An 11799-nucleotide genomic window follows, 5' to 3' on the forward strand; every position below is an offset into this window, starting at 1 on the left:
ATGCATGTTATTTTGTTCCTTCTATTATCAAAAACATTATCTCCATTTCATGTTTAACAGTTAGTGGATATAAATTTGTTTTTGAGAACAATGGTTGTTCGATATTATTAGATGATAAGATCATCACGAAAGGAACATTGCATAATGGTTTATTTATGTTAGACACCACTCCACATATCATGAATATAAATGTGTCCAAAAGGAAACGAGATGAGTTGAACAGTGCATACCTGTGGCATTGTAGGCTAGGTCACATCCATGAAAGAAGGATTCAAAAGTTGCTAAATGATGGATATCTAGATCCATTCGACTATGTGTCATATGCAACTTGTGAGCCTTGCATTCGTGGAAAACTGACCAACTCTCCATTTAGTGGAACTGGAGAGAGAGCCACTGAGTTGTTGGAACTCATACATAGTGATGTATGTGGACCCATGTCAACTCATGCCATTGGAGGTTACTCCTACTTCATTACATTTACTGATGATTTCTCAAGGTATGGATATGTGTACTTAATGAAGTACAAGTCCGAGGCCTTTGAGAAATTCAGAGAGTATAAGAATGAGGTGGAGAACCAGACTGGAAAGAGTATCAAAACTCTTCGATCAGATCGAGGAGGTGAGTACTTAAGTACAGAGTTTACTCACTTCCTCAAGGACCATGGGATATTATCCCAATGGACACCTCCTTATACACCTCAGCTCAATGGTGTCTCTGAAAGGAGAAATCGTACATTATTAGATATGGTACGGTCCATGATGAGTTTCGCTGACCTACCCATCTCATTCTAGGGATATGCCCTAGAAACCGCAGCTTACCTTCTGAACAGAGTTCCAACTAAGTCGGTGGTGTCTACACCATATGAGATATGGAAAGGGAAGAAGCCTGATCTTAAGGTTGTTAAGATTTGGGGCTGCTCTGCCCATGTTAAAAGACACAACCCCGATAAGTTAGAATCAAGGACAGGGCGATGTAAATTTGTGGGATACCCCAAGGAAACTTGTGGGTATTACTTCTATCATCTCGAGGACCAAAAGGTCTTTGTAGCTAAGAGAGCAGTGTTCCTTGAGAAGGAACACATTCTTGACGGAGACAGTGGGAGAATGATAGAATTGAGCGAGGTTGGAGAACCAAGCTCAAGCACCACTCTACAGCCCGAGTCTGTTCAGGTATCTAATACACAAGTTTCAACTTTACGCAGGTCTGATAGAGTATCCCATCCTCCTGAGAGATATGTGGGACATATTAGAGCAGAGGATGTAGAGGATATTGATCCTCAGACCTACGAGGAGGCTATTATGAGTATAGACTCCGGGAAGTGGCAAGAAGCCATGAATTCTGAGATGGATTCTATGTACTCCAACAAGGTTTGGAACCTAGTTGATGCGCCCGAAGGTATTGTACCCATCGGTTGCAAGTGGATCTTTAAGAAAAAGATCGGAGTAGATGGAAAGGTAGAGACCTATAAAGCAAGGCTAGTGGCTAAGGGGTATCGTCAAAGGCAAGGTGTTGACTACGACGAAACTTTCTCACCCGTAGCAATGCTAAAATCCATCAGAATTCTATTGGCTATTGCAGCACACTATGATTATGAGATCTGGCAGATGGATGTGAAAACCGCATTCCTCAACGGGAACCTCGAGGAGGAGGTGTATATGATGCAACCTGAGGGATTCGTGTCCAAGAACTGCCCAGATAAGGTGTGTAGGTTGCTTAGATCCATTTATGGACTAAAGCAAGCTTCCCGAAGTTGGAACATAAGATTTGATGAGGCAATCAGATCTTATGACTTCGTTAAGAACGAAGATGAGCCTTGTGTATACAGAAAGGTAAGTGGGAGCGCTATCACCTTTTTGGTGTTATATATGGATGACATCCTCATCATTGGGAATGACGTAGGAATGCTATCCACTGTAAAGACTTGGTTATCTAGACACTTCTCCATAAAGGACTTAGGGGAAGCATCCTATATCTTGGGGATTAGAATCTATAGAGATAGATCCAAGAGGATGCTTGGCTTGTCCCAGTCCAGGTACATAGAAACCATTGTCAAAATGTTTGGCATTGAAAATTCTAAGAAAGGGCGAACATGGATATGATACCTTATGCCTCAGCAATAGGGTCTATCATGTATGCCATGCTATGTACTAGGCCTGATATAGCGCATGCTCTGAGTGTCACGAGCAGGTATCAGGCGGATCCAGGCTTGGAGCACTGGAAAGCAGTAAAGTGTATCCTTAAGTACTTGAGAAGGACTAAGGATCTTTTACTAGTATATGGAGGTAATAGCCTTAAGGTTGAAGGCTACACTGACTTAAGTTTTCAGTCTGATGTCGATGATAGCAAGTCGAATTCAGGGTATGTGTACACCTTGAATGCAGGAGCAGTGTGCTGGAAGAGTTCCAAGCAAGATACCACTGCTGACTCGACCACAGAGGCGGAGTACATTGCTGCATCAGATGCAGCAAAGGAGGGAGTCTGAGTGAAGAAGTTCATCACAGATTTGGGAGTTGATACAGATATCGACAAGTCGACTTCCTTATATTGCGACAACTATGGGGTGATTACTCAAATAAGGGAACCCGGGTCTTATCAGAAGTGTTCTGAGGAGGTTCCAGCTTATAAGAGAGATCGTAACCCGAGGAGATGTAGCAGTGGAAAGAGTTCCATCCGAAGATAACATTGCAGATCCACTGACAAAGCCGTTGTCTCAGATTGTCTATGAGCGTCACAGGAGTCTGATGGGGATCAGACACATAGGTGATTGGCTTTAGGTCAAGTGGGAGATTGCTAGTCATAAGTGCCCAGCAAGCCAATCACGTGAGTGATGGCACGTGTGACTTGATACAGAATCTTTTTGCTTATTATATTTTGGCGTATATCACTTTATAACTATTGCATAAATGCATATATATTGTGATGTCCTTGGATTTGTGCAATGGGAATCGGATCGTGATGAGATCACGATAATGAGATCGATTCACCTTTAAACACATATCCTAAATAATCCCGGTCATAGGTTACTCGAGAGGGACATCGTGATAACCGGATAGACTGGTGTGCTGTATACCCGTCCATATGATGGATGCAGCTGGTCTCATAGCTGCTCGTGTAGGGACACTAGGGATACAGTACAGGTGCTCATTGGAGAATGAGTTCACTGATTGATCCGCTTACGGAATGCTGGATGGTTGATGATGCCTTATTGTCAGACAACGATTCCGTAGTCCTAGTGGTGTATCTGGTTCTTAGACTTGAGACACCAAGGATGTCCTGTATGAGTGCTCCACTCTTTGATACCAGACTTATAGGTTTGGCTGTTCCCAGATCTAGTACAGCTGGTCATTGGGAGTGGTAGTCGACCTTACGAGGGCTATTGAGTGTCGATAGAGGATCATCCACTCTCGGTATCATGAGAGGAATATCCCATGTGTTCTTGCTCAGACAAATCCCTGGCCAGGGTCATTCGGGTTGAGAGAGAAAGAGTTCTCCGGGAGAATCCGATTAGAGCGAGACTCGAGTAGAAACCGTATGGGTCTGACAGCACCATGCTCGATATACGGTCTCTGGGATATTAGATGGATGAGGGACTATAGGTACATGGTAACTGAGGACAGACAGGTCCAATGGATTGGATTCCCCTGTATCGTCTGGGGACTACGGCGTAGTGGCCTAGTACTTCCGTAGTCGATGAGTCGAGTGAATTATTACAGAGATAATAATTCACTGAGTTAGAAGGAGTTCTGACAGGTATGACTCACGGCCAGCTCGATATTGGGCCTAGAGGGTCACACACATATGGTAGGCATTGCGATGAGTAGAGGTTCGGATATGAGATATCCGACGGAGCCCTTGTCTTATTGGATACAGATCCAATACCCACTAGAGAAAGGACCCATTAGGGTTTTGACACGGGATCTCTATAAATAGGAGGGATTCACAGCCTCATAGGCTAGAGTCTTTGCTTGCCCTTCCTATTCTCCTCTCCCTCTCCACCTCAGAGTAGGCCTGGAGTTTTGAGGAGCGTCGTCGCAATCCTGCTGTGTGGATCACCGCTAGAGAGGAGGACGCTTGACCTCCTTCACCCTCTCCTAAGGATCTGCAAGGAAACAGGGATATACGATCTCCCTAGGTAACACAATCTCTATACGCAGTTTTGTGTTTTTGCGGATTTTGCGCACCAATCTTCGCACGACGATGAACATCTTTTTGGGAATCGGGGATTTTTGTTTTCTTGTTCTTCCGCTGCGCATATGATGTCGCCCCCCAATGATTTCCCAACACCAACTTCACTGCTGGCTCCCTTCATGCGGCTTGCGTACTTCGTCAAGTTACACCCAAGTTGCTCCGCTCCTCGTTCTTGCATTGAGTCGATGGTGGCCCTCGCGCCCACCATTCCACGGGTCAGCCCTCCCTTGAGTCCGATCTCCATATCGACTCTAAGTGTGCCTTCATTTAAGTTGCTTCAGGTCGCTCCCCCCACTTGATCTCGCAATGCATCCACCAATGCATTCTCTCGAGCGAGATCATGCGACAACTCCTCACCGCTTGCTCAGTCCATCGAGCTTCGTGAAGTTGTTGTTTGTGAGGTACTCCTCAACATGTGAAGTCCGTCTCACATGATTCTCCCTCTGGAGTGCCGAGACTTATCCCTCCTAGATAACTATCCCGTTGAAGCAACATCTCTCTTCGTTTCGGAGACCACCATCCCCTTGGACTACTCCGATCTGCTGAACAAACTGTGCATTGTTCTGCCTCTTGCAAACGCACTTGCTAGATTGCGCCTCCACGTCAATACAGCCACCGCCGCACCCCTCAAGGCCTAGCAACATGCTAAACTCGTTGCACACTTCAGCCTCCTCCGGACATATCCTTCACATGACGAAGAGAAAGTTTCAATGCTCCATGGTGCCGAGTCTCGGTCGCCTTGGGATGGCCACGAACATTCCATCGTCCGCATACAAGCCCATGCATGAGTACCAAATTCTTCGAGTTAGCAATTCCCCTCACCTCTGTGAGATTTGCATAACTCTTTTGGTCGTTGAACAACTCATTCCACCTTGGATGGTCTCATTCTTGCCAAGCGCCTCGCTTGCCTAAAGCACCATCGAGTATAGTTGTCAACGTTGAGCCGTAGCTCAAACTCAGCCATCCCAACCTTTGTGCGCTCTGCATTCTTCCAAGCTTGCCTGTTCTCGTGGTGCCTCTTGCGCGAAGGGTTGGCCATTCCTCTGAATGCCAATCTCAGATGCTCGCTCCTCTGAGCGACTCTTTTCCCTACATCTCCATGCCCGTTTTCCCTCAAACGGTCGCGCGTACGCTGACTGCCCTCAACGCAGCCCCGCTAAGTCCCCCACATTTGCTTGTCAAGTGTTTCTATAAGTGCTTGTCCCGCTCTGATACCATAATGTCACGACCTTAGCTGGTTTTGCCTAAGGCGTGCGGCACCCTCGCGCGTCCGTCCGCAAAGGTCAGCCTCCCCGAAGCCTCCCATTGTCCCTTAGGACCAACAAAAGAGAGAACGGGTTAAAGAGAACGCCTCAATCGGGATCCACAAGCAAACATGTCCGAAAAACACTTCATAGACAATGCAAATTACAAACAGACTTTACAAGCTCTGAATAGTGGCATAACAAAGGGTAAAATGGTCCATACAGACCGAAAAGCTCTCGCACGTGTCTACATGACACAACCTTTATTTACAATCCTAAAGAGGCCACCAACCCAACTAACATGGGACTATTTAGCCTTCAGCCGCCCCTCTACCTGCTGTACAAGGCATGAACATGCCAAAAGACAACGGACAGACATAAGCATTACATCCAATATCTTGTTTAGAAGTTTGTCCGTTACACTATGTCACCCCACCCTTATGCAGTCTCCATTGACCCCGTCGAACCTACTTCACCCTTTTGCGAGGAAGGAGGCTTGAGGGCCATCGTCACCTCCACAGATCTCACTAGTTTCGATTTAATGAATCGTCGTCTCTGTGCCACCTGCTTAGTCGCGTGAGAGCCACAGGCAAGCACGATGAGTGCGAGATGCATAGGGTCAAGTCCGATGGAGGTAGTGGAGATGGTATTGGCTCTTGTACCCCCTCTTTTCTCGTACGAGGGCTGCGGGCAAGGATGGTGAGGGCCATCGCTATGTTTGTGTCTCCTCCTTCCTTGCGCGAGGGCGAGATGGGCTAAGACAGGTTTAATGGGGTCGGATGGGGCAAAGGAGAGAGGAGCGACTACGGGTAAAATTATAATTCATGAAAAAAAGTAATACAAATTTTTGAAGGTTAGGGTACTTTATGAAAAAATTTCAAAGATAAGGGTTTTTCTTTTTTGGAATTTGCCGAAAATATTTTACATTTTCGTAACAGGAAACTAATTAAAATAAATGTACTAAGAGGAAAAATGAAATGAATTATACTGGACCATAATACACCACGTGTTCGACGGCCAGTAGCATATCTTTCCCCCCCTCTGACCCCTAAGAAGATAGAGCAACAGCCAATAGGAAATTATGAAGATCTTTAAATCCCCCAGAATAATAATCTAAAGGTATCAATGCCAGAGAGAGAGAGAGAGAGAGAGAGAGAGAGAGAGAGAGAGATCCATGGCGGGTGAGGTGAAGAAGAAGGGCGCATCCCTGGGAGTGGCGTCAAAGCCCTGCGACTCGTGCCGCTCGACTCCCGCCCTCCTCTACTGTCGCGCCGACGCAGCCTACCTCTGCCGCGGCTGCGACGGGCAAGTGCACGGCGCCAACGGCCTCGCCTCTAGCCACGAGCGCGCCTGGCTGTGCGAGGTCTGCGAGAACGTCCCCGCCGCCGTCACCTGCAAGGCCGACGCCGCCGCCCTCTGCGCCGCCTGCGACGCCGACATCCACTCAGCCAACCCCCTCGCCTGCCGCCACGAGCGCCTCCCACTGCTCCCCTTCCTCGGTCCCGCCCCCAAGCCCCTGATCACAGCCGCTGCCACCGGACGTGGAGGCGAGGGATCCTTCCTCTTCCGATCCTCCTCCGACGATGAAGCAGAAGCCGAGGCCGCCTCCTCCCTCCTTCTTCCTCAGGAGGCCCCGGTGCTCCGGTCGGCCGCGGAGTTCTTCTTCTCTGACGCTGATGCCTATCTTGATCTCGACTACGGCTTACCGTTAGACGCTATCAAGACCGTCGCCGAACCGGATCCGCCGTCCCTCCTCGCGTCGGATGGTGGCTATTTCGATCTCAATATCGCCGGATCCAAACCAGAATCGGATCAGTCGTTATGCCACAGCGTATTCTTCACCTCAGCAATTCACGTCCAGCTAATCCCATAAACGTTGTAATAGATCCTTGCCTCTTTCTCATAGTTTTCCCCTGTGGAACCGCGCAGATGTCGTCGTCCGAGGCGGCGCTGGTGCCGGAGGTGTCGCAGGCGTCGGTGGTGGGGATACCGTGTGATCCGGCAGCAGCACAGGCGGACCGGGAGGCGAGGCTGATGAGGTACCGGGAGAAGCGGAAGTGCCGGAGGTTCGAGAAGACGATAAGGTACGCGTCGAGGAAGGCCTACGCGGAGGCGCGGCCAAGGATCAAGGGGCGGTTCGCGAAGAGGGTGGAGGTGGAGGCGGAAGTCGGCCGGATCTACTCATCGGCCGCGGAGGCGGTGGCGGCCCTCATGGCGGAGGACGACTATGGCGTCGTGCCGTCATTTTGAAGCGTTCGCATGTCTCGGCAGCTTCCGAAACGAGCCTATCCATTGAGCTCTTCAATGAGCGTAATTAATGTAGAAATATGTAACTTAATATAAGGTTTGAAAGACTTTGATTTGGACCCCAACAACTGATTGCTTCAGCTTAATTTGGTGGGATCGAGCCACGAGGGAACCTATTACTTCAACACATGCATCCAAGGTGGAGTTGGTAATTGTATTGGATGAGTGTATCAACTGGTATTTCTACTACCATATACACCGTGCTGTATCCAAGCATTTACATCATTCTGAATGCTTTGCATTTTGTACATTATTTGATGTAAAAGAATGCTACTGCCTTTTATCTTTATTGGATTTTACGTTCTATACATTCAACATGTTTAAATATAACCTCATCAGCATTAATTCTGCCGACATCGATCCTGTTTTTCCTTTCTTTCCATGAATTGAGTGTGTGGATGCATGGCCATCTTATATCTATCATGTTCATCGAACAAATTAAGAGGCTCTATCATGGCTCAATTATATATATATATATATATATATATATATATATATATATATATATATATATATATATATATATATATATATATACATGAGTATCTTCAAAAACTTTCTTTTAAAAAGCAAGTATCTATGCGACCATACCAAATCCGTGGAATCTGTTTTAGTCGATATATATATTTTTTATATATACTTTATACTTATTCTAAGGTCTTTTTACATAATCAGAAGGTTGATGAAATATTAAGTCTCCATGCAACAAAACCATGATAAATTTTCTACTCATACCTCTCATTTATAATAGTTGGTATTTCTTTTTATCGTACACAAACTCACAACCCGGTCACTGGGCCTGACTACAACTCAAGAAAATGTGCACCGAGTCCCTACACAAAAAGCAATCACAAAGAGAAGGTTGTGAATGGAGCCCATTACTGCACATAGCCATCATGAAGATGCTGAACAAAGAGGAGGCAGCATGGCAGGCTGAACGACATGGTGAACCTGCAGACAGTGGCTCCCATTTCACATAAGACGCAGCATAGAGCCTGCGAGATCAATGATGTTAACCAGCCTTCGTTACCGTGAAAGATTTCTGTGACTCAACTCCGGATAATGCGTAAAGAGAACACTTGATAACCAGTGATGGTATTTTGGTGGAGGAAATGAAAGTAATATTTGATGATAAAGCTTCACATGATAGGTCCCATAAACATCTCTATTTATAAGAGTTAAATAGTTATATTACCATGCATTTAATCTTAAGATTCAAGCTTTTTTCATGGTGTATTTTTCTTATATGATGATAATATTTGTAATAAAAGCTAAGTTAACCAACATGTCTAATTATTGAGAACTGATGTAAGTTCTGTCAGTGCCCAATAATGAATAAACTAGTGAGTTAAATTATAAGCCTATTTTGCAGGAATTTTTACTAACTCATCAACTATAGCTGGCTGGCCTACCAAAATGAACAACTGTAATTGTTTGGACACGGCCATGCATGACTCCATCTTCCACTGAGCACAACTTGCAAAGTGGGGGAGTTGCATGTCACTACTCTTGTATCTTCCAGCTTGTAATCAGGCAAGAGATGTTTGCAAGTTACTCCACCAGAAATCCTTGCAAGAACAAGAACGGATTTGTCTTAGTTTAAGAGTCAAATGAGTCTCCTACAGTTTTCAAGTATCCTAGGCCATGAAGTGAATGAATGAGTTACCCATCAAACACGATTAGAGCAAGAGAAAATTTGTATGATATCATTTATTTTCCACACGCTACAAACATATATATTCCCACCATGAGGATTATATTTTTTCATACACAGAGAGAGAGAGAGAGAGAGAGAGAGAGAGAGAGAGAGAGAGCATCAATTCTTTGCATTGTGAATTGAATTGCATGACGGCCCCGAAATCCCCGGAGAAGCTGAATTATCCTTCTGATCTCTCTCTCTCTCTCTCTCTGTTTTGACACCTCTAACATTGCACGTACCATTTGTCCATGACCCTTTCGCTCGCATGTCCATGGCTTCTTACTGGCGCAACATCGCCCTCGCTGTCGGCCACTGCTTCTCATATCTTTGCCGAGCTCAGCATCGGATTCCGCAACGCCCCTCCAGACCTCGCCGATGAGAACTCAGCTCGAGAAGGGGAGAACGTTCTCCAGCCGACATGTTCATCGCCTGCACTGCCTGCAGAAGTAGCTTTCTTGAGCAGTAGTCCTCCACAGTACTGTTGGAGGTCCAAGTCGGTGCACCTTTGCCGAAGGTGGTCGTCATGAGGTCTCCCTCCCTCGTGGACTTGGGACGACGATGCTCGCTGTCAGGGTGAGACCAGGAGAGCACTCGGTCGCCGGGTGGGGTCTCAATAATGGAGGAGACAAACCGGTCATGCCAATCTGACCTCGCGTTCGCCATTTTCGTTTCTCTTGGAGTGCTGCTGCTAATGGTGGTCCCGCGCGATTCTGCCATTCTCTTCGTACCCCCAAGTGCCAAAAATGACACACTTGATATACCCATGATCGAACACTTGCAATTCACTGCAGGAGCTTCGATCTCGGCCGGATGGCCGCATCACCTACTGGAAAAGGTTCAGATTAGGAATTCGCACTAAGACGGATTCGCATTGCCCCCGACTAAAAGAGCATATGGCAATCATTATAATAACACGAATCTCTCGATGGAGAAGTGGGGACAAACTGGGAGGCTAATACGTTGTGGCCGGTCAGGTATCCAAGAATGGACGTTCAACTTTGTGCATCGAAGATGATTATAGGTGGAAAACATGCGTCATTTTTTTATGATTGTTAGCTATTAATTTAGAGATCAATTCAATTGAGAATAAATTGCTTGAGATGTGTGCATCAAACAGTGTGATGGATAGCATGCCATCCTGATTTGTTCTTGAAATGTATCTCGGTGGTCACTTTATTCGTTGTTGCTGCTTTTATTCATGATTCTCTCCTGCTTTTTGTGATCAATACACATAACACACATGCACTCTCTCTCTCTCTCTCTCTCTCTACAGTAACAGTAACGCTGCAAGGGCAAACAGTCGCCGATCATTGTGCTGGATAAACATCGTCCTCCTTCACGTAGCCGCGTCCCAACCAACCCTCATCGCTTGCTACTCGCTCTCTCTCTCTCTCTCTCTCTCTCTCTGCTGCTGCTGCTATGGCAAAGCTATACAGAGTGAAAACAGGATAAAAGCATATGGATCATAAAGTGCAGCAAAGAAGCTATCTTCTACGACTTCTCCCACAATGAAAATTCTTAGGCCAAGTCATTTCCTGACTCCAAAAGTTGCAAAACGGAAGAAAAGTAGAAAAGCCTTATGCATCCAAGTTTTGGTTCTCAGACTGTCCTCGGATATGATCCTTATTCTCGGTCTCATTTCCAGTTCCTATACAGTCCTCAACCATGTCCTTATCTTTGTTATTGTCTTCCTTACTGGTGTGATCACCAAACGACGATGCTCGGCTCGAGACGGGCGTTGCCAGGTACGTCGGCTTCTCATCCCCGGCCATGATCACCACGAACTTCTCCTCGTAGCACGCGACCGGCATCGCCACCTCCGCTCCTGTCTTGGCGCCCGGCTCGACGCCACTGCCGTCGTCGCCACCGTCGAGGTACCCCGATAGCTTCCAGTACGAGCAGGCAAGGAGGAGGAGGGCGAAGGCGATGAGCCCCAGCATGGCAGCCAGTCCCCCGAACAGGTACGGCACCGGCGAGCGCCACCCCGAGTGGCCTCCTCCCACCGCCGCAGCTGGCACCTCTACTGCCGCCGTCGCGTTGAATGCTGCTCCTGCCCTCATCTCCCTTTCCACTTTCCGGGAACCTTCTTGTCCTCAAGGAGTCGGGCAATGGAATGTTGAGGTGGTGAGGAGAGAAAGAACGCTGATGCGTGCTTATAAGGAGAACATGAGAGGGTAGAACTGTAATAATATCCACAAGTAGGCAATATAGTGTGGTATAATAACTTTTCTCCCTTTATTTTAGTATAGCTTTGGTTAGCACTTCTTTAGGGTTTTAGACCTAAGAAGTTGGGAGTGGAGAGAAGTAATTGGTGGATGAGGTGAGCACTTATCCACAAAAGGGGCCCTCATGTATTTTGTG

The 11799-nt window shown here is 46.7% G+C and overlaps 2 protein-coding genes across 2 annotated transcripts; one reads left to right on the forward strand and one right to left on the reverse strand.

The window, feature by feature from the left end:
• The first annotated feature begins 6545 nt into the window (after window positions 1-6545).
• LOC103991942 (zinc finger protein CONSTANS-LIKE 3-like) lies at window positions 6546-8028 on the forward strand. The gene is made up of 2 exons (XM_009411488.3): window positions 6546-7263; window positions 7362-8028. Exons 1-2 carry the CDS (start codon window positions 6607-6609, stop codon window positions 7680-7682), a joined length of 978 nt encoding a protein of 325 aa, XP_009409763.2. The 5' UTR covers window positions 6546-6606; the 3' UTR covers window positions 7683-8028.
• A 2571-nt stretch (window positions 8029-10599) lies between these two features.
• Window positions 10600-11547, reverse strand: LOC135642414 (protein GLUTAMINE DUMPER 2-like). The gene has a single exon (XM_065158549.1). The coding sequence runs from the start codon at window positions 11496-11498 to the stop codon at window positions 11016-11018; it is 483 nt and encodes a 160-aa protein (XP_065014621.1). The 5' UTR covers window positions 11499-11547; the 3' UTR covers window positions 10600-11015.
• Window positions 11548-11799: the final 252 nt, after the last annotated feature.

The sequence above is a fragment of the Musa acuminata genome, chromosome BXJ3-7 (genome assembly GCF_036884655.1).
Source record: "Musa acuminata AAA Group cultivar baxijiao chromosome BXJ3-7, Cavendish_Baxijiao_AAA, whole genome shotgun sequence".
Lineage (NCBI taxonomy): Eukaryota > Viridiplantae > Streptophyta > Magnoliopsida > Zingiberales > Musaceae > Musa > Musa acuminata.

Bases quoted from the DNA above. Each gene is read 5' to 3' on its own strand.
- LOC135642414 (XM_065158549.1), bottom strand. From the start codon at position 11,498: ATGAGGGCAGGAGCAGCATTCAACGCGACGGCGGCAGTAGAGGTGCCA.
- LOC103991942 (XM_009411488.3), top strand. From the start codon at position 6,607: ATGGCGGGTGAGGTGAAGAAGAAGGGCGCATCCCTGGGAGTGGCGTCA. The intron at 7,264-7,361 runs GTATTCTTCACC...GGAACCGCGCAG, and splicing joins ATCAGTCGTTATGCCACAGC to ATGTCGTCGTCCGAGGCGGC.